Source organism: Corvus moneduloides, chromosome 10, assembly GCF_009650955.1.
Source record: "Corvus moneduloides isolate bCorMon1 chromosome 10, bCorMon1.pri, whole genome shotgun sequence".
In the NCBI taxonomy this organism is placed as follows: domain Eukaryota; kingdom Metazoa; phylum Chordata; class Aves; order Passeriformes; family Corvidae; genus Corvus; species Corvus moneduloides.
The window spans coordinates 19,809,542-19,831,603 of NC_045485.1; the positions used below are offsets into that span (position 1 = coordinate 19,809,542).

Here is a 22,062-nt window from a genome sequence, read left to right on the forward strand (position 1 = left end):
AACACGTGTCACAAAAGGCACAGTAGGTTTTTTTTCTTTTACCCATCTCCCTTAGTCATGTTCTGAGTCACTGGGACTCTTAGGAGAGTGCAAAGATTCACGCAGACAGCTCAGAGGAAGTTGTAGGTGACTTTATAATAGTTACCCCTGAGATGCCTGCATGCCTTTGGCTACCAGTGCTTATTAGGGAGTGCTAATTGATCCAAATACAAGTTGTGGATCATGTAGCAAGGCAAGCTGGTAAAAGTGAGAATGTAGAAACACAATGCAAATAGAGCAAGATGAACTGATTTCATGCAGTATCCAGATTTCTGGGGCAAACTTCACCTCACTTGACTTTTGAAGTCACTGGTGTCACATGTTCCTGCAGTGAGTATTGGTATGAGAAAAAGAAGAAATAGGAGCACACCAGCCGCCGGGGGGGGGGGGGGGGGGGGGGGGGGGGGGGGGGGTGCTTCATTCTCTGCCCCAAGCAGGCTCCTGCCAAATGCCCAGGGCAGGGAATGCACACGTGGGCAGGAGTGGGTGACGCTCTCCTGCCGCTCATCCCGGCCCCGCACGCCGGGACCGCTCCGGCCGGAGGAGCTGTGCAGGAGCCCTTCGTGGGGCAGAGGTGTTTGGATGCAGCACTAACAGTGACCCCCCGGCCAATCCACCTTGGACGAGAGCCCGTCTGGGGCTCTGCTCGGCCCTGTCTCACTTTCAGCAGGTGCACTGTGGAGACGGCCACACCTCTCCCTTCTGTGCCTTAACATAAAAGACGGAGTTGGGCCTTCAAGAAAGTACTTTCTAAAGAACACAGGACAGGCACTGATTTACAGGGTGTAACCCTCTGCTGGGGCACTTTGCACCAGGTTATCAGAGCGGGAGGGAGATGCAAGAAGCTTTCCCTAGCCTTTAAGAGCCCCAGGTCCCAGGTGCAGAGTGAGCCTGTCCTCCCAGTCAGCCCAGCAGTCTTTTCTCTTTCCACTTTCTCTTCTAACCATCATTTATTTCCTTCTGCGTGAGTTTACAGACGAGAGGCATCGGTCTCCCCCTCTCTCTCCACCTCCTTCTCAGCCATGTGACTGAGCACTCCCTGCATCAAGTGAAACTTTTCAGTCCGCAGGAAAGCTCGGTTTCCTGCGCAGCCGCTCCCCAGGGAGAAGCAGCACCTCTCACGCCCGCAGCCGTGCTGGCCATGGGGAGGAGCGCACGGCAGCTCATCTCGCTGACCCTCGCCTGTGGTGAGTAACAGCATCATTTCTACCTGAAAATGGGACATTATGCCAGTTTTGTCTCCTTGCAGTCAGGACAGCACCTAACAGACTCAAGACTTTGAACCGTTTTGTTGCTAACACTAAGGGTGCTTTCAGTAAAGTCCCACTGCTAAGAAATAACCATGACTGCAGTTAATTGCAGCTGGTGTACACTTAATTTGATTTTTCCTCTGTACCTTCCTTGAACTCTCTGGTGGCATAAACTGTGTGAAGGAGTCAGTTCAAAGCCATGTTAGAAGCAGACTTTTTTGACTTTGCTTTTCTTAATTAAAAATAATTTCCAGACCTGCAGAATTAACCAAAAATCCTGAGTGAGACAAGCAGGAAAGAAAAAACTGAGGAAGCATTGCTCAAGTCATTAATTTATCTGCATTGCAAGGTGCAGAGCAGGATCGGGAAAGCAGGAGTGAGGCAGGGGCTTGGAAAACACAGGATGGGGTTTCTCTCAATGGCAAGCCTCATCAGAGTCACCATTTGATCCTTAATGCTGCTCTGTGAAAATCTGGGGAGCCACACACACGAAGGACATCTCCCAGTGCTTTAAGGCACTGCTCAACACCTGCAGCAGCACCAAACTTGCCTGGTGAAGAGGGACAGAGTGTGATTTAATCTGTGGAATGACCAAGGGTTTGAGCCGGGTATTGGGTGTGTTTTGCCATTAGCACATGGGGATCGCACAAGGACCAACCCCCATCCCCCTCTCAGTCCATGAGCAGGGAAAGTGCCCAGGGGCTCAACCACGAGTAGCTCCTGCTGTGTCTTTCTGCTTTCCCATGCCTGCTTCATAGCCAAAGGCTGCTGATGTAGCCCCAAAACATATAAATGAAAGGGGAGCAAGATCAGACTGAGAAGCAACACTAATAATTCAGTGGTCAGCAATTGCTTTTGACCAGAACTTGTTTTCTCTGATCCTTACCCATTTTTGATCTTTCCTTTAATAATTTTTGATGTTTTATTAATGTCACAAAGTCAAGTCTTTCTGTGCAGACAGGGAATTAAACGTAATTAGTGCTTAAGGGATAAAGGTCAAATGGGTTGGAGGGAAGCTATGACAGTACTGAAACCTCTCAGAAAATCTTGGTGCTTTTCCAATTCTTCAAGCAAACCAAAGCAGCCAAGGCTGGTGAGAGTGTTTTCAGTGATTACAGGAGCTGGGTCAGGTTTTGTGTCCACTCAGAATTAATCACCTAAGCTATGAGCATTTTGCCTGGCAGCAGAAAGCAGAACGCAGAACAAACCTGCTGGGCAACTGAACAGATGAGCGTGGTTAGATGAAAAGGGGAAGAAATCCTCAGTAAAAGTTTCTATCACACACCCCAGTACAGGCTGAGAAATGGCACAGCCAGGCCATGGCACTGAGCACTCAGCTTCCCACCATAATGCCTGAAAGCAGAGGAGTGATGTTCCTTGTGACCAAAACTTGTCACCAAAGCATGAAAAAGGGAACTCCAGGCCCAGACTGGGAACAGGGAATTTCTGAGAGCTGTGCCGGTCCATTTCTAAGAGTTTTGTTCTGGAGCATTGCATGGAAGCTGCCTGGGCTCACACACAGCCCTCAGCATATGTTACACACAATTTTGATGCTAAAGTGAGACAAGGGGACTGCAGCTGCTTCCTCTGGGAAGATACCCCCCAGGGCATCTTCCCTCAAGCAAAATATTGCTTGTATGAAGTTTTGAGTTGGCTTTATAGGAGGAAAACAGAAGGAAACTACTGGGGGGTGCAGAGCTGCCATTCCTCGTGTTTCTGTGGCCTGTTTTGCTGGCAGAGCCATGAAAGTCTGTGCTGGGGAAGTCGTGCTCATGGCTGCTTTCCAAGCGGTGCCAGGCTGCCAGAGAGGAATGTGGCTGTGCTGAGAAGGCACAGGGAAGCCTTTCAGGCCTTAGCTGGAGGGTAGGTCAGGGACCCCATGGGCCCATCCACCCCTTCACACAGCAGAGCCACCAAAACACTTTCAGCAGCCACCCAAACACAGCCAAGGCCAATGGGTGCAGCTGGAGAGTGATCCCTGCCCATCCCTGGGAGCTGATGTGGCCAAATGCCTTTTGGAAAGACCGTCCAAGCCAATGGGTTCAGCAGTGTGGCCATGCACTGGCATAAGCTCCAGAATGCTTGGGAGAGCCTGGAGGAACAGTCTGGTAGTCACCCAGTGAGCAAAAGCCATGGGCCACCCCAAAGATATTTCTGGCTTTACCCCTCAGGTGACCCTGTCAGGCTGAATAGTGAAAAATAATTGGGTTGAAATGACCTTTTGAGGAGTTTTGTTTTAAAGCTGTGGGTGGTATTCCAATGGCACTTAAATAATATTTCTCTCCACATCTGTGTTATCTGGTCAGTAATCAAAACCAATTTGTGAACTGAAAACTAAGAGCTACAGACAATTTAGGACTCGTGTAAACTTAAATACGTGTTGTTTCACAGTCTTACAGGGGAAGAAAGAGTGAAAATTGCAACTTCTTCTTTCTTGTTTTTATCATGCTGATACACTAGGATCAGCTACCCATAACTGGTGTATGGCAACTGCTCTGGCTTTCCCCTGGCCCCAGAGAAGGAGATCAGTTATCTGATAAACAGCTCTGCAGCAGCAGCTGTGCTAAAGTGTAGGGGAAAGGGAGAAAATGAACTAAAGTGTCATATTAAGTGTGCATTTTTAGGTTCATTTTGAGAAAAATCACAAATTTTTTGAGGCTTTTCTACTGTCTCGAGTTGCACTTCTTTGATGATAACAGCTAAAATGGCAGTCAGGTGTGTTCTGTACAGCACAGAGTGCACCCAGGCAATCTTAGGAGTATGGACTATTGACATCTACACTTCTGCTCTTCTCCAACATAGCCATTTTTAAGGGAAAATTGTGGTAAGGGTTAAGATCTGTATATCTGCTCATATGTCTTTTGATTTTTCTTTTGAATTCGATTCAAAACCCAGTAGGTTTTACTATTCTTATTTAGTTTTTATATATCTTAGAATGGTGAGATTTTGTGAATTCAGCTATTATTGAAGATCTCTGTTCACGATAAGGGACAATAAAGAAATAAATTAATAAAGGGAAGAACTTGTGAGATTTCAGCCGTTTTCACTCTAAATGTGCCTTTGGCATTAATCTCTCCTAAAATCCCAATCTCAGCAGCCTGCCTGCCACAAACTTTGACACTGATTCCTGAGAAATTTCTTTGAAAGAACCAGTGTACAGTGAACTCAGACATGTTGAGGCATTCTCTGTGGAGCTGTACTGCTGGGAATATGAGCTGTCTTGGACTTCTGTGTCCCTTCTGTCTCCAAACCGGAGAATTTATCTCTGTCCTCCTGCTAATTTAGGCAGTAATGCATTTCACTACACCTAAATCTTCATGTACATCAAGGAATTCACATATGTCAGTGATTTATGATTTCTTTTATCTTGACCTTGTCTTTCTAGAGTCTTGCTGCATACTCACAAAGACTCGAGCAGAAGAGTTGTGACATTCACCTATTCGATGATGTACTTTCCCACTTTTTGTTCACTTCTGTATTTACATTTAGGAGCCAGATTTTTTTTTCACTTCTGCAAGGGATGTATTTCTGTAAATGTTATTAGGTGGAAGCATAATTTTGGTGCCGTGACTGTTTTCTGATGTGGCCCCTGGATGCTGCCTCCTGATTTTTTTTTTTCTTATTTCTGAAAGCCCATCACTAAGAGGGATGGTCATTGTTGGGGTTCTTTCAGGAGGAAGAACTTCAGGGTTCAAGCTGACATGGCTACCACAAAACAATAAATAAATATCAGGAATTTTCCTGTTCCCAGACTGGTTTCCCAGACTACTGTGAATCACTGTAAAACCATTGCACTGCCTCACTTCCTTCACACACAAACACATCCCCTGTCCCTACACTTCGTTGGTAAGAACACCCATGTCATCTTCCTTAGACCTCGACAATTTGCTTCCAGCAAATTCTGCTGAACTACTGCCTGCAGGGAATTCTTGTGCTGCCTGGGACTTGTGCAAGGTCTGGTTCCTCAGTGTGTGGAGAGCTGGGAGCCAATGTGCTCCCACTGGAACGGGAATACTCAGAGGTGTGAAACCTGGGGGAGTGGTGCCAAGCTGTGGATAGTCCTACAGGGTGTCTGCTTTCACTCTCCTATCATGAGTGGAGCCAAATGAAGGATGAAATTGTGTCACCCATTTGATAACAAAACCAGTGCAGTTACGCTGTGATTATCAATGTAAAAGTGAAATATAAAGGTTTCTAGACCGCTGACTTTAGTTTCTTTGCAGCATTTTCCTCCTGCTTTGCTGAAGCGGCCCTGGGGGTTGAACTGTCTCCAGAAACCACATCCTTCCACCAAATGGCTACTTCTGCTCAGCCACTTTCCCTTTTTCATTCTTCACCCCATCAAAGCACCACAGCTCATTTTAACAGCACAGGCCATCTTCAAACAACACCCATGAGCCACAGAACAACTGTGCAGACAACAGAGCAGCTCCAGACTACAGCAGCTCCAGGCCAGCACACAGCAGCCCAAGGAGGAGCAGGCACCATATCCACGACACCCGCAGACACCACCAGCACAGCCAGCCAGGCCACAGCCCCGGCAATGCTCTTGGTTACAGCTGCAGTGAAGAACACAACCAGCCCTTCTGTGTTCTCCACCAGGCATGGGAGGAGACCACATGTGACCACAGGAATGACAGCAGTGGCCACCAACACCTCCCTGAAACACGAGACAGCAAGTACCCAGGGGACAGCTGCCACCACCGCCTCTGCAGCCACCACCACGCAGAAGGGCAGGTGCAGCACGCGCTCTCGGAGACAAACAACAGCCATGGCTGCCACCAGCACGACAACCACCCATGGAGGGACACAAACAGCCCCCACATCCCCTGCCAGGACAGCGAGACCCCGGCCCGGCCCGCAGCCCTCTCCCATCCCCACAGGCACCTACACCCTTTCCGATGGGAACGCGACCTGCGTCAAAGCTGTCATGGGTCTGCAGCTGATGGCTCGAAATACACAACAGGTGAGGTGGAAGCTGAGCTTTGTAGTGACTTTCTTCATTAGCTGGAGTTCATTCTTCCTCTTTCCAAGCCATTTTCAGAATTAGCTTCTATGATCAAAACAAGTGGTTTGCTGCCAGTCTAAGGCCCCTCGTGTGCCACAGCATCCCAGCTGCTGTACTTTGGCCTGTGTGATGATGATGCCAGGGGGATGTAAAGGTGCTTTCTTATTTCAGTGATATTTGTGTGGGAGCAATAGTGGGGCAGGAGATCAGCCTGCAGGGTTATTTGTGCTTCCTAGAATGGGAGATCAGTTAAAATCTGTACTGACTTCAGTGAAGAGCTTGACATTGTGAGCTGCAATGAAAGCAAGAAATTGTCAGTTCACAGACTTGGATTCAGAGGTGGGTTGTCCTGATGCTGACGAATGGACAATTTAGGATCACGGGAGCTGCCAGGTTCTGAAGAGTTAGTCCCCTCTCCTAGAAGTGATCCACTGAGAATGATTCAGCAAAAGATGGCATACAACCCAAAATGGCAATTGTGTCCCTCAGGCTTAAAGTTTTGTAGCCTCCATTAATACAACACATGCAGCTACATCCTAAGGCTCTGGAGTTCTTATGCTTGAGCCATCCCTGTTACAAATACAAATATTCATGTTTGGTATCTGCATATTTCCAACACGGGATGATTGTCTAATGTTGGTAGAAGTAATTTTCATTCCTCATCCTGGCAGAAGCCAGGCAGGGACCAGGATTCTCAACCTTACCAGACCATAGTGAGATGTTTATAATTATAGAAGGTGCTCCTTCTTTATAAATTACTTTATTCGTACTCATCTGACCCTGCTCTGAATCATATCAGTTCACTGAATGAACAGAAAACCAATATTTTCTGCCATCTTAATGCACTGGAACAGCTCGGTGATGTGACAGACAACCACCAGTGCTGGTTCACAAGTGGGGAACGACCCTGGCAGGCAGCAGTTTGGCTGCCACCACCACTGGCCTGTTCATTCAGCCACGTAGAGCCTGTCTGGGGGAAAAAAACCAGGCAAATCTCTGCATGTTTTAAAGTTATTAAATCTCTGCATGTTTGTTACTAAATTCCACCCTCTTCTTCATCAGCAGCCCTGCAATGTCTCTTCTCTCTACAGGAGCAGATGGAGTATGTGACTGTCAACCCCAATGTGACACAAGTATCTGGAAGCTGTGGGATGGTGCAGTCTGAGCTGAACTTAACTTTTAGTGGAGGATTTGTAAACTTCACTTTTGTAAAGGTAATTGTTGCATTTAAAGGGAACAAGTGTTTAGGACTGGGGAGCAAGAACTTAGGCTGCCTTTGATCCAGCCTGAGCTGTGGGGAAAGGTTTTTTATCTATCTCTGTGCTTGTTTACCATCTCTATATAAGAGATGGTTACTTCTGTTCTTCCCAAAGGGTAGAACCACAGATTAATTCAGGTTGGAAAATACCTCTGGAGGCTGCCTGGTGCAGCATCGTGCTCACAGTACAACTGACTTCAGTGTTAAATCAGGTCTTGTCTGTTTGAACTTTGAGTTTGGAAGTGAAGGATAAGCACAGTGCTCTGCCATCTTCTGAGAGAATGCTACAGAGAGCAGTGTTAAAGTTGCCCATCAAGCAACTCAAAATCTAGGAATAGCCAAGCAAGATCTGAATCTCTTTTTTACATAGGTAAGTCTCATGGGAGGGAAGGTCAGAGCTGCTGTTTGCATTGGAGTGGCACAGAGGGAAAGGGTTTGGGACTGGAGTCCCTGTGCCAGAACAAGGTGTGCTGGGAGCTCACACTGTCAAGTTGCTCTCAGCCATTTGCTTTCCATAAAAGCCAGCTGGGGTTGTCAAATTCAAAGGACAGCCTGTGCAGTTTTGAGTGCCCAGGAGCTATGACACATCCACAGCTGAAGGAGCCTAATTTCATCTAATTTCTGAGTGGAAAATTCCAAACAAGTGAACTGCAACAATAAAATTGTAGATAAGTGGCCTTAAAGGGAGACCTACAAACACACACAGAAACTTGGTCAAGATGACAGGTTTTGCTTACACAGTGGGAAAATGAGGGTTTTTTCCACATTGTATCTATTAATTCCATGTTCCCCACTGGGACCACATCATCTCTGGGTGTGGCTTAACACAAGCTACCAAGAGTGCTGCAGCTTGTGTAAGCACCAGAGAAAACCCCTGAGTGCAGCCATTCTCTTGCTACCTCAGGCGTTTGAAAATTTTGGGAGGCAGCACTATTTATCTGAAAGCTGTAAAGGCTGGGTGATGATGCCTGCAGAGCTAAGACAGAATTAACACTGTGTATAAAGTCGTTAATGGGCAGGGAGGAATGGACAGCAACACAGCACGGGTTGGATCCCATCACACTCTGGGAAGTGTAATGTGCATCAAGGCCATGTCCTGGAGGTTCACAGCAGCTGAGAGCTGCATCTGGCCATCACTGCTGTTCTGTGTCCTTCAATTAATCAAGCTAAATTGTCAGTCTTGCAGCCTGGTTCCAAGCTCAAATTACAGACGATTAAGAAAAGTACAAATGGTTAATCAGTCATTTTCATAGAAAGTCCGAGAGAGAACAGCAAATTATACCCCGCATGTGTCATTAATTCTTGAACAGAGAAAATACTTCAATTAGTAATCATCTTTATTTTAGCTTATGGCAAGAAGTTTTCTAAGAGCTACAGAGGAAAAGTGACATAAAAAATGAAGGAGCTGTTTTAAAACGAAGGATCGGTTCAGACTGAGTGTTTGCTTGAAATGTGTGTTTCCTGCAACAAGAGGAACATTTATGGTGTTACAAGAATCCTTAGAGAAAGGCTGGGGATTCAAGTACCCATAAAAGCCCCAGGTTGCAGCAGTGCTAAGGAGAGTGATGTGAACCTTTAGGAGGTGCTTGACCTGTCTTGCCCTGAAAAAGGTGGGTTTTGGCACAGCATTAGACAATTCACCCTCCACTTAAAGATAAGCCTCAAGAGCATAGCAGGGCTCAGCTTGGACTGCTTTGAAATTCAAGTTAATAAGAAATGAGTTTGCTGCTGGCTTTTTGTGTTTGGTCCCTGCAGCCTGTCTCGGTGCTTTGAAGCTGGAGTGCTCCAGCAGTGGCACTTGTGGCTGTTTCTGGTGGGAGAGGAGCTGGCTCAGGCCCAGGGGCTGGGGTGGCAGAGGAGAGGGGCTGAGTCAGTGCTCACCACTCCAGTGGCCTCCCTGAAGGGCTTGAAAAAAGGAAGTTGTGTAACCAACCCACAAGATGTGAAGTAGGAGCAGGTGTTTTCCCCTAGCAAAGTTTTTAACTGTGGCCAAACAGAAAAAAGCACTGCCACCCAAAAATGGTCATATTTCACCTATTTATGTCTTTCAGTTGGAAAAATGCTGAGAACCTCTTCTCTGGTATATTTCTTTCTTCAATTTTCCCTCTCCATCCTACCAGTTTTTAACTGGGTGCACAGGAGACATTCATGTCTGCTGCCATTTATCCACCAGCTGCACTCACCAGTCCCTGTGTACACACAGCAGGAATTAAACTGGATAGCAGGGCTGCTGCTGCATGAGGCATCACATTATACTCCAACACTGCTACCAGGGGGAAGCTCCCTAGAGTGGCTCTCACCCTGTGACACGCCAGGGGAGGGCAGTGTCCAGGCTGCACCAGGGTTTCAAGGCATGCAGGCAGGACACCTGGCTGGAAATTTTGTTCTGTGCTGTTGTCCCAGGTGCTTTCTGTGCCAGCAGTCTTCCTACCTTGGTTATCACAAGTATCTCATGAGTGTCCAGCTTGAGCAGTTTGTGTAAAATGACACCTGCACGGTCCCATTTCACTGAACTGAGCAGAATTGGTGATGCAGGTGAGAATTGGAAAAGAAAAATACATCCAAGAGAGTTGGTACTTGGGTCTCAAAGGTGATGCTTTATAAAGTATTTATTTGGGAATATCTTTATGACCATTTTGCTGTGGTGAGCTGTGTTTCTTTCCCCTGCAGATACATGTATGTATTATGAATAAAGATGTATCTTCTTTTGCAGCAAGCTCCAAGTTACTCTGTCACTAAAATTGAGAGCAGAATACAGTTTTCTTCTGAAGGTCAGTGATTTTACCCTGTCCTAATTTCAGCTCAAGCTGTTCTGGGTGTGGGATAAGCTTTCATATCTTTAAAACACTGGATTTTACAAGTATGTGTTTTATCAAGCTTTCAATGTGTCATTCATCTAAATCTTATAGTATAAAAGTGGAAGGGAAGGGACCCAGCTGCAGTTATGTCACTATTATTACATCGTCTTTTTGATCTCAAAAGCTTTCCCTGCCCCACTCTTTTGGAATAGAGATTACTTCAAACCTTGTCTGTTCCTGTGAGAATTCTAACCCCCTCTTGCAGACTCAATTTTGTTAAAATGTGATTTGAGGAAGCATCTGAAATTTTAGCTGCTTTTTCAGACCTAAGCTCAGCTGAGTCACCCATTGATAGTTAATGCACTCATTTAAACATGTAAGAAGAGTAAGTGATAGTTTATGGAGAAAATGTCCACGCTTTAGTAACCACTGGGACCATTTTACCTCAGAAAGATGGTGGTTCCAGTGGAGTTAGTGTGGATTCTCATCTGTCTCTCTCTGGCTTCCAGCTATGCTTTACTATGCAGCCCTAAATGAGAAGCTGTTCACAACAAAGCTGGGGAATTCCTTTAAGTGTGCCAGCAGGCAAACCTTCACCTTGGAGAGGAACTTCCAGATCCTCTTTGTTCATATGCAGCTGCAGGCGTTTGACATTGTCGGTAACCAGTTTGGAAAAGGTGAGTAGGATACTTTTCCACCCTTCCCAGACCTGCATGTCAGCACTCTGGTAGCCCAATGGATGTAATCTGCTAAATTATATCCATACACATGGACTGAACCTACAGCACAACCACAGCTTTGTATCTGTTCCCAAATAATGTAACCTGCCCACTGCTGTTTTCTCAATCTTTCCTGAGTCATTTCCAACACAGTGGTAATACCTATGGAGGATGGAAAAATATCTTTCCCCCCTGAATTCAGCACCTTCTGTTTCACCTTCTTGTTAAAAATGCCTAACTCTACAGCCACAATTTTCTTCTTCATCCATTTTCTCCTGGAACAAGCAGAGGTGTGTTCACCACCAATGCACTGCCCAAACTCTCAGCGTGTAAAGTTCATTTCCAGGTCACTGTTCTCAATATAGTCAGATTTTAGCTATTTTTAAAGGCTCCTGATACTCATGTTGTCCCACAATTGCAGCAGCAAAACTGCCAGCTAATAAGGGATATTTATGAATGCAGGATGATATTTTCAGAGCAGCTCTGTCTAGACATGATGATCGGTGCTTCTGAGGAGGAGCACAACTGGCCCACTCCCAGCTTCAGAATTAAACGTGATGCTCATCTCTTCAGTTTGTCTTTTCTTGGAGAAGTGCCACAAAGAGGCAACCAGGTATCTCAATAAAAGACAAAGACAGACCAGAGAGGGGGATTAAGTGGAACCCTGTGGTCTCTTTCAAGTTCTCCATCTTCTCATTTCTGTGGCTTCCTCTCAGGGCTTTTCCATACAAGAACTCAGGTGCACAGAAGGGCTGACCAGCTCTCCAGCCCTTCAGATGCAGTAATAAAACTGTAAGAAATAAAAAAAGAGAGAATTCTCTTCTGCCACTTGCCTTTCTGTGTGCTCACAAAATACTGCCCCTGTATTCTTCTTTTTACTTTAGATCTGTCCTTTGACTCAGTTTGGTTCTGTTTGACAAATTCTTCTTCGGTTAGGTCACCATTTTGGTTACCTTTTTCATTCTAAAAGGAATATAATGGGAAACATTTGGGGCTTTTTAAAGACATGGTTCTTCTCCACACTGAGAACTTCATCTATGCTGTCAGTCTCATGAAGAATTTTTGCATGGGATAACACTGAGCTGGAAGAACTCATGGGATCCCATCTGGTCCCCTCATTCCCATTCAAATGTGTACAATGAATGATCTTAGTTACGGGACTAGGTATGGCCTCACCTCACCTGAGAAGGATGCTCTCTGTCTCTCCCTCTCTCTCTCCCTCCAAGTCAGACTAATCTGCTAGTCAATGCCATATACAAATTTAAATTAGTTTTGCTCTTAGTCAGAGAGCTGAGAAAGCAGCTCCCACCTCTGAAATAATTCCCCTGTGGCTACAAAACAGTCATGAAACTGTTGTGTGTTGGCTGCATATGCAGATTCTGAAGGAGAAAATCCCCAGTGAAGGAATGACTAAACACATCACCAGCCTTCTACCTTCGGGTGTCTTGAGACTGATAGTTTCACTTCTGTTGCTCCTGATTTGCTTATCTTTAAATGGGGAAGAAAAAACAGTAATGGTCACTGGTTTCAAGTTCTTTACAATTTTGTACTGTGTGCAGCAGTGTTTATCAATAGCTTGATCTCTTTGAGTCTGGAAATCTGTAAAAGGGCCTTCTGTTCTTCAGTGCATCAGAAACAATTCCTAGAGTTCATTCCTTCATTCCCAATGTTTCATCAAAACAAAATGGCCAATTCAAACATCTCTGGCTTTCACAACACTTAGATGCAAATACTTTTCCGCTCATTTAACAGCAGGTTACATTAACCAGACAGAGCTTTCAAAAGGCAACCTCTAGTTGAATGCTCATGCCTTTGGCTTTGTGGCATTGCATCACCGTCTGGATTAGAGCAGAAGAGGATCAGACTTTGGGAAGAGCCATGTGGAGGCTCTGGAGCTGTGCCACGATGTCATGCACTCCACATGTTCCTTGGGCTCACTGCCCACTGTCAGTGAAAAGATTTCCGTGGGGGAAAAGCCCAAGTGAAGCTACAACTTGTGCCAGCATAGTCATGGAATAACATTCGAGGCTTTAATCTCAGAGTGCTGTTGAAACCTGCCTCGGAACAGTCACAGGGAGTGAGAGGGGCACAGGGTGTGGGATCTCCCTCATATCCTGGCTATAAACTGGATTTACTGCTGAGCTGGGATGTACTGTGGGGTTTAGCTGACCAAGCTGCCCTTAGAGAACAGTTTGCTCTGCAGGTGCTACTCACAGCAGCATGACAAAGGTCTGTCTTTCCCCAGAGTCCGAGGAAGGACCATTCCTGTAGATCTGATGGAAGATACAGGTCTGATCCGATTCTGGGATAACACATTAGTGGTCTGTTGCAGTGGGGATCCTGCAACACGCATATATCAAACCAGGAGTCCCGTGGAAAGGAAATATATATGGACAGACAGATTCTTGCTAGCTGTTTCAGAGATGTTTATTTCTCCAGCCGCATGGCCGGGGCTCAGCAGAGGAACTGTCCCAGTCACGGGACCAAGGGTCCTTCTGCCCGCGCAGGGAACACAAACCAACCAATGGGAACGAGGCTGAGCAGGGACAGGAAAACCCCGTGTCTGTCCCTCAGGGCCCCTCTCCCAGTGGTCATTCCCAGACACTGCCTTCACTCCCAGGGCTACACTTGTATTTTGAATTTGAGACTGATCCTGCCATTGTTACTGGCAAAATTTTCCATTTCTGTCAGTGGCCCACGTGGTGTGGTCTCTCCATAGGAAAGCCGCCAATTTACCTCAGTCTAGACGTTCGCTTTTAACTAATGAGTTTCTGTTTAATCAGAGGATGACTTGAATATTCATTTGGGTAGGAACTGGCTGAGGAAGTCAGGATTTGCCCTCTCTGTAGCTAAGAGGTATGTTTGGAGTGATATCTTTGGATGGTCCTCCAAAGATTTGATTTGTGTCAGAACCTTTTCTGATATCATCATATGTACAACAAAATTACAATAGTACTACTAAAGCAACTCCCTGGACTATGGCCAAGGCTTCTGCCTCCCTAATCTCTGGATGTTCTGAGTTAATCACCATTATCCACAAATACTTTGAATTAAACAGAGAGAACAATTGGAATTTGATTTTTCTTAGGAAACACTGACTTAACAAGGATCCTTGCTGCACTGATGATGTGCTGGACTATGGGCTTCTGTCTCTGGCCTGATTCTTTTCACTGGGAAGAAGCAATCAGATGTCACACAGAGCAGTTTTCAACCATGTGTCTTGTGCTTTATTTTCAGACTGGCACTTTGTATTGTGATGTTCCCCATCTGCTTTTGGCAAGAAACCTCCTGCTGTGTGTGTGGTGAAACAATTCTGTAGACATGAGGGAGCAGAGCAACTTTAGGGAAGTATGGAGCTACTGCAGAAGGGGCAAGGACGGTTTTCTTGAGATAAGGCTCACCACAGATTAAAAATGTAGTAGGTATAGCTCAGGAAAAAGAAAGGGAAAAAAAAAGAAAGCAAGGGTTTGAGAACTTCTGGCTTGTATTTGCCAACTTTTCTGGAATACAGATGTACAGTCTAGGAGTATGGTGTTCTGCTATAACATTCTCTGATCTCCTTTTCTTTTCAGAAGAAGAATGTTTTTTTGATAGAAACAGCAAAGCAGCTCCCATTGCAGTGTGCCTGAGTATCCTGGGATTGTTTGTCATTGTGCTTGCCACCTTCCTGATCTCCAGAAGAAAGCCACGTAGAGGATACGAACGCATCTGAGGTGCACTTGTACTTCCAAATGTGTGCAGCAAGCAGAGAAGTCACAGAAGTTTTTGTTTCTGCCTGGCAATCTCCCTGCCCTGAAGCCACATTTTTAAGTGAGATGACACCATGTGTTTACAGCTAATGAATGTTTCTGGAAGGAGTTTCTTTAAGGTGGGAAGGACTTTCTACTTTAGGCTATTCTTAGCATCTAATTTAGATGTATTCCAGATGACAAAAATGAGGAGCCAATTTCTCTGTGTTCTCAACAAAGGAGGTCATTCAGATCACCTAAGCCAGATTCCTAAAAATAGCTTAAAGCAAGCAGGATCACTATCCCCCAGAAAATCCATCAGGTTTGTTAATGACAGTGTTTAGATTTATTAAAATATAGAAGTCTGATCTTCAGGTGAATAAACCAGAGGCCCACAGCTACAGACAGCCCTGCTAAGTAAGAGCTCACTGAAAGCTTTTTTAGGAACACGGTGCACGTCAAAATCTCAGGTGAAGTGTCAGTGTGACTCCACTCACAAGCAAGTTCTCACCAGTCCTACAACACAGTCACACTTCCTAAGTGCTTGGGGTTTTCTTACTAAGCCCTTTGCAAAGACACAGTGGTAATTGTGACTCTTATGCTGGAGCTTAATATATCATGGTCTTGTGAGAGCTCAGGAATCCCTCATATCCTGTTCAGACATGGACCCGTCACAGTGACCACAATGAGCCCAGGAAATGCCTCTCTACTGGGGCAGCATGGTGGTCTCTTAATCCAGGAAGATGCCGCACTCACTGGAAATGCCTGGGATTAAGTAACCACCATTGGGGCAGACCTGCACAAGGTCCATGAGGAATGGAAATCCACTGATTCTGTATGGTCAAGGCTTCTGTGGGAAATAAAAGCTTGCACAGGCCTTGGACAAACTCAGCTCAAAAGTGAGTGTTCTCCAGTGTGCTCACAGCTGAGCAGCTGGGTTTTCATATGGAATTAATGTGGAGTTGCTTTAAAGCACACTGATACACTCTGTAGTCTATTTCCTGCTAAACCAATGATGAAGGCATGAGAACAGTAATTGCTTTCGAGATTTAAGTCCAGCTCACGTTCTTTGTTGTAACAAGGAAAAGCTGCTTGTCACAGAAGATTTACAAAACTGAACATAGGCACAAATGTGCACATAAACACACACATACACGTGCACATGCCACACAATCTGCTCACTGAAGAAAATTACATCAAGATGATAAGAAATTATGTATAAAAACATTTGCAAAAGAGAAGATCATATTAAATAAGAGCACATTTCCCCCAAGAAGTTAGGGTAATGGCTTAAATTTTACTAATAAAAGTTTGGTCTGGAAAAGGACTGTGGAAGGGCACTCATTAAACAAAAGAAAGACTGAATTCATATGCAAAAATGCCTTGACAATTTAATCTTTATCTAAGCAAAAGTGGAAATGCTGGGAGCTAATTTAATTTCCATGAATAGTGGCCCAAATCCTGCGCAGTTATCAATGGTGATGGAACCTCACTGGATTTTCACTCTGTAAAACTGATGGTTATGTCTTGTCAGATATTCCCTTAAGTATTTTAAAAATACTTTTGATATTTTACTAGTATTTAACCATTGCAAGTTTACTTATTTAAATGTAGAAAGAAAAGAAATCCTTCCATTCCATGAATTAATTAGAGATGTTGGTCTGTGTGAAGTAGGAAACATGGCCATACTGTTCTATAATCAATATAATATGTAGCAGTGGAAGTAATCAACATTCTCTAGAAATGTTCCCTTTGAGTCTGAATGAACCAATAAATAAGAAAGATAAAGACAATTTTGAAGCACTTTTACACTTGGAGAAACATGAGAACAAAGAACCAGCTGTGAGCACAGGAACAGCTGAATACATTTATAAGGTGAAACGGCACAAGAAATGGGACACCAAACTTTCAAACCTTGAATACAGACACAGTGATTTGAACTATATTCAGTTGAATACTCAAATTGAAATGTAAGTTTTTCAATTACTGTTTTGTAAAGGGCTCCAGCACTGTTCATAATGGTTAGTGAGCTTTATCGAGCTCATTTTCCCTTCCTCCTTCCCCCCTTAGCAGACAAGCAGCCACTGGACTCAGATCTTGGGCCCAATAAGATCCCTCTAATTCTCAGGGTTACTTAATACTATGAATCTGTTGTATAGAAAGCAGATTTTTATACTCAATTAAAGCATTCACTTTTTTTTAAAAAATGGGATGTCTGGGAGGAAAGGTAAATGTATGAAGAGCTTCCATTTGAAAATGAGCCTGTGCCTGCAGTAGGGATGTCACTGTCCCAGACTGCTACATGTGGACATTTTAACAACAAAAGCTGCCTAAAAAGCTCAGCACATGGTCTGACCCTAAGCTGTTCTGCCCAGGGATCAATAGACATCTTCCCCTTGTCAAAGGCAGGTCCCATTTCACACGTTCTTTGGACTGTTCAGTTGCGTGATCTGTGTTACTTCTACTGGCACGGATACAGCATTTGCTTGTTCTGTTCTGAAAATTTGCTTTATGTTAATATTCAGTCTTTTAAAAAAGTTTGATATCAGCATGAGGATAGAAAGGAGTTACTAATGACTGCTAATTCTGTGTTTAATATTGTGATGCCTGGCATTTTCACCAGTGATGCACAATTAATGTTTTTCCCCATAGTTTTTTTTCTTTCTACAGGGAATCAACCTGTTGGTATTGAACAATGTTTGGATTCAGATTTACCTGATTTGTTCTTATGCTTTTTCTTGCTATTTTTTGTTTGCTATTTTTATGAAGCTGCATTCTGCCATCTGTACACGAACGATACTCTGGGCTTGCTCTAACTGGCACAGGTGAAGTGCACGTGGTGCAAACCAATGAAACAACTGGATGCTCCCAGGAAATGCTGCCAACATGCAGCAAAATTCATCCAATGGAGTTAGTGCTTGATAGTAGTAAAGTATCCATTGGAGAACTCGTTACTGCATCAGGAGATCCCAGCCTGGAAGTGCACCATTTTCCCAGCTGTGGCCCAGCCTGCCTCCCGTCACCTCCATCCCTGATCCCAAAACCCAACCAGCCTGCAGCAGGGATGTGTGTCAGCACAGCAGCATAGCAAGGAGTATTGCGTCTTCAAATTCAACGCTGAATTAGAATCAGGCAGCCCAGCTGCTCCCTGAGCTGCCATGTGCAGCTTTAAAAGCCAATGCCTGTATTTATTTTCTGCCAGAATTTAGGAATATATTTAGCTGGTACTTTTTTATCTAATGGAGTGGTTTTGAGGTCTTCCTCTCATTGGGAAGACTCTAGAGGGGTAATTGGTCTTGGGTGTTGCTAGACTTGCTCTTTTAAACTTCTTGTCTGAAGAAACATCTTGAGCAAAAAGTCCCTAAAAGAACACCATACAAAAAGAGGATATTTGGTAAACTACTTGCACGCTAGGTGGGCCATAGCGGTTATACTGTGGGTAGCAGGGCAGTTTTGTCTGCTGTGGGAGGAGACAAGGCTGCAGCTGGGTCCCAGAGTGACTCAGCAGCCCCAGCTCACTTCTTTCCCCAGTTGCAGACTCAGATCAATCCAACCTTGAACCAGAAGGTGCTGATCAGGATGATGTGGTGCATTGATGGTGTGATGCATCCACCAGGGAAGCAAAGCTTAACTTCTGTGCAAGCATGTGCTGGTCAGGAGGCAGTGGGGCCATCCCAGGGACTAGGACGTGGGCACATCCTCACATCTCCATATCCTGAGGGCTCCCTGGTCCTCTGTTGCAGCTCTCATGCCAGACCATCCCTTGTGATCTCTCATACACCCAAGACAGAATGGGTGCATCCCCAGAGCACGATGATGTCACACTTAGACAAGTCACTGAGGAGTTTATAAAGCAAGGTTTAATTTCTTTCAGTCCATTTTGTTCTCTGATGGACAAGCCCAAGTTAAGAAACACCTGTTAATTCAGTTGAAAGTGGAAGGGAGATTAGATTGGCATCTTGAGTGTCTGAACGTGGCTTGGCTGATCACTTCCAGCTTGCTATAATGTATAGCTGCTAAAAATAACTTGCTATGAGAAGAAAGATAAGCTCTTTATTTTTCTATTATTGGTGTTTCTATAATAAAGGCTGTATTTAGTCATTACAGTGTGCATTGCTGTGCAATGATTTAACTCTGAAATGGCTGAGTGAGTCTCACATGTTGTGCTCTTCATGAAGCAAAGGTTGTTAGATGGACTGCAGGAAAGCAGAAGACATGGTAAAGATGGGGAAGAAAAACCAATCTCTCTGCTGCCAGCAGCTGCTTGAGGAACTTGGCTGTTGGAGAAGGGCCAGGGAGGGCAGCAGAGGGGTCATAACTTCCCTCAGGAATAAAATACCAGAATTATGCTTCACTTCATTTCTGGTGTCAGTGCACATCCCTACATGATAGATAATTTAATGTCACAAGCTGAAAACTTTGCAAGCCCCTTGATTTGTCCTTCAGAAGAAAATCAGGGCTGCCTGGAGAGCAGGGGCAGTTTGCTCTGCCCTTTGGCACTTGCTTGGCCTGGTACAATGTTAAATTTGGTGCCAGGTTTGCACCTATTTAAGTAGGCAAGATTCCTCACTTGTTCCTATTTTAGAAGCTGGGCTGGTAAATACACACTTGTGTATGTGATGTAGGCCCTCAAAGGCTGCTGGTGTCTCAAAATTCTCTCTTTCTTGACAAGGTTTAGTGGCAGATGGAGGGAGAGTCAACCATTTTTACTTAAAGGCAAAAAGTCCCCATCTATGAGTCATACCCTGGACTGTCCCAGAGGCACAAACATTTGGAATTCGTTGAAGAAACCTAACACACCAGAGTGTTTAGAAGAAAACAGAATGAGTATTTTTTAAAGTATCAATTTGAGCAAAATAACAAGCGTGAGAAGAGGAAGATTTCTATGGAGTTAACCCTCTGTGACTAAGGTGATAAGACACTTGGACACTACACTTCCCTCATGTCCAGGGCTGTGGCCATTGCATGCCAACAAGACGGGTATGTGGGTCTAAAGTTTATCTGCCACAGCAACGTAACACTGCTGGGCTTTCATCAGCATCTGGGCTTTCCAAGCTTTTTTATGTCACTAAACATAAGTTTCTCTTTTTCTGCGAGTCTTACTGCCTATGGAATTGGTAGATCTCAAGTACTTTATTAAATTATAAACTAATTGACTCAGTTTCTAACTTAGCTCTTTCTTCACAATTTTGGAGAGGAGCAGGTTGCATTTCCAACATGCAGAAAAACAAAGTAAATGGCTGTTGGGAAAAAGAAAAGTGTTCAATCTGAGTCAGAACATCTGTGTTTATTAGAGACACAGATCTTGGTTTTGAACCTTGGTTTTACTGAGGCTTTCCTATATCACAAAAACGTTTGAAGACTATGAATCATGAGTCCAGCCAATGTTTAACCTCATTTTACCATGGAATCACTTTTTTATCATTGGGTCAAGGAAAATGACTTCATATTTCATATTATATTTTTCACAATCTGCTCCTGGAAAAAATTGTTACAAGAAAACTACTCGAATTATTAATCAAAGCAGCTTTCAAAATATGTCCAGCTTCCACAATAAAATTTAAAAATAAATGTCGCCAACCCAACCTATCCTACCTACATCAGTAGGTTCACCTGAGTGCTTCTGTCTGTGGATGTGCACATCAAACATACTGCTGGTATCAGTGAGGAAATTATTATTTCTGCATTTAAGCTTTATTACATTGCACTTTCAAACATCTGTGTGTACAGTCTGGTGATTCCACTTGACTTTGCAAGCCCTAAAAGCCCTGCTGGCAGGATGCCTCCACCAAGAGTAGATTTGCAATATAAATGAGTTTGCCACTTCCATTAGTTTTACTGCTGAAATCATCAGCTCCTCTGCCACCTTTGATTTATTTACTGTAAAATACCTGCAGCTCTCCCCAATGTCCAACAGCTAAACTACATAAAATGCTGCCATCTTGTGTTTAGAGACAAATTAAACCTGACATTTAAAAAATCTGGGTTCCGAGAGGCGAAGTAGGATCTACACTGTCAGCATCTTACGTGGAAGAAGACTGGAGTGAATGGATTATGGAAAAGTGGAAGCTTCACTTAATAATTTAGTTTTTAAAATCTCATCCTTAGAGCAAGTGCTGATCCCTCTTGCAGTCAGGTGCAAGGGACAATTGCCCCAAGCTGATCTGGTGTCTGTTTAACCTGCTTGAACCACCCAGTCCCTAGTGTGAGGGGTCACCATGGAGAAGTAGAAATAGCAAGCAGAGATTGCCTGCATACTGGAGATGCTCTTCATATAAGAAACAGTTCACGCTTCAGAGTATGGAGAACACGTAAGACATTAAACACTGCCCCTATTGTAATTGATAGATTGTGTATTCCTGTTGTGAAAAAGCACGGCTGCTTTGCTATTTGTAAACAAGTGGAAATACTTATTTTGACTGTGCTGGGGCTGAGCAGGTTTAGCAAGGCCCCGCACCCGGGTGGGCTATAAACTGATGGATATCGGGAAGAAATTCTTCCCTGTGAGGGTGGTGGTGAGGCCCTGGCGCAGGCTACCCAGAGCAGCTGTGGATGCCCCGTCCCTGGAAGTGTTCCAGGCCAGGTTGGATGGGATTGTCTGCAACCTGGGCTAGTGGAACATGTCCCTGCTCAAGGCAGAGGGATTGCAACGAGATGAGCTTTAAGTTCCTTTCCAACCCAAATCTTCTGTGGCTCTGTGACCTGTGTGCTAAATGTGTGAATGATAAATGTTGTCTTCCGCATATATGATTTTAACATTTATAAGTGACAATGTACTATGTAGAAATAGTGTTAAGGTAAAATGTAGTTAAGTAGTTAAGAGATTAAGGTAAATTGTAACTTCGAAATAGTTGTAATATGTTAAGAAATGTATTAATAAACACATGGTAATAAGTATCTTTTGAGCTGAGAAACTACAGAGCCAAGGAACCAAGATATCTTAGAGAAACAAAGAAGATAAACCATATCCATCCCAGGAAAATTGTTATCTCATCAAAACTCACACCTCCCAAGGAAACTGTCAGCTACAAATTAGGCTGGAGACTGGGGAGGCACCGGAGAGAGGGTGCTTCTCTTCAATTCTGAAGCGATCCAGAGGACTGAAGCGGCGTCGTGTTGGTGGAAGGGTCAGAAACCGGAGGGGGGAAAGTTGAATGAAGTGTAAATTACTTTCTGGACTTAATGAATATGTAACAGTTTAAGAGAGTACTGAAGTCCACAGTAAAATGAATGGAGGGCGCCTCTGGCAATATTGCTAAGCG

The 22,062-nt window shown here is 44.4% G+C and overlaps 1 protein-coding gene across 2 annotated transcripts; it reads left to right on the top strand.

The window, feature by feature from the left end:
• The first annotated feature begins 65 nt into the window (after positions 1 to 65).
• Positions 66 to 18,906, top strand: LAMP3 (lysosomal associated membrane protein 3). 2 transcript variants are annotated; one of them, XR_004242209.1, is made up of 7 exons: positions 66 to 1,226; positions 5,513 to 6,255; positions 7,389 to 7,511; positions 10,269 to 10,326; positions 10,863 to 11,030; positions 14,645 to 14,940; positions 17,570 to 18,906. XR_004242209.1 is itself a non-coding variant. In XM_032120179.1 (6 exons), exons 1-6 carry the CDS (start codon positions 1,181 to 1,183, stop codon positions 14,782 to 14,784), a joined length of 1,278 nt encoding a protein of 425 aa, XP_031976070.1. In that variant the 5' UTR covers positions 66 to 1,180; the 3' UTR covers positions 14,785 to 18,906. The 2 variants fall into 2 exon arrangements, 1 of the variants encoding a protein (XP_031976070.1); XM_032120179.1 differs by having other exon boundaries at positions 14,645 to 18,906.
• Positions 18,907 to 22,062: the final 3,156 nt, after the last annotated feature.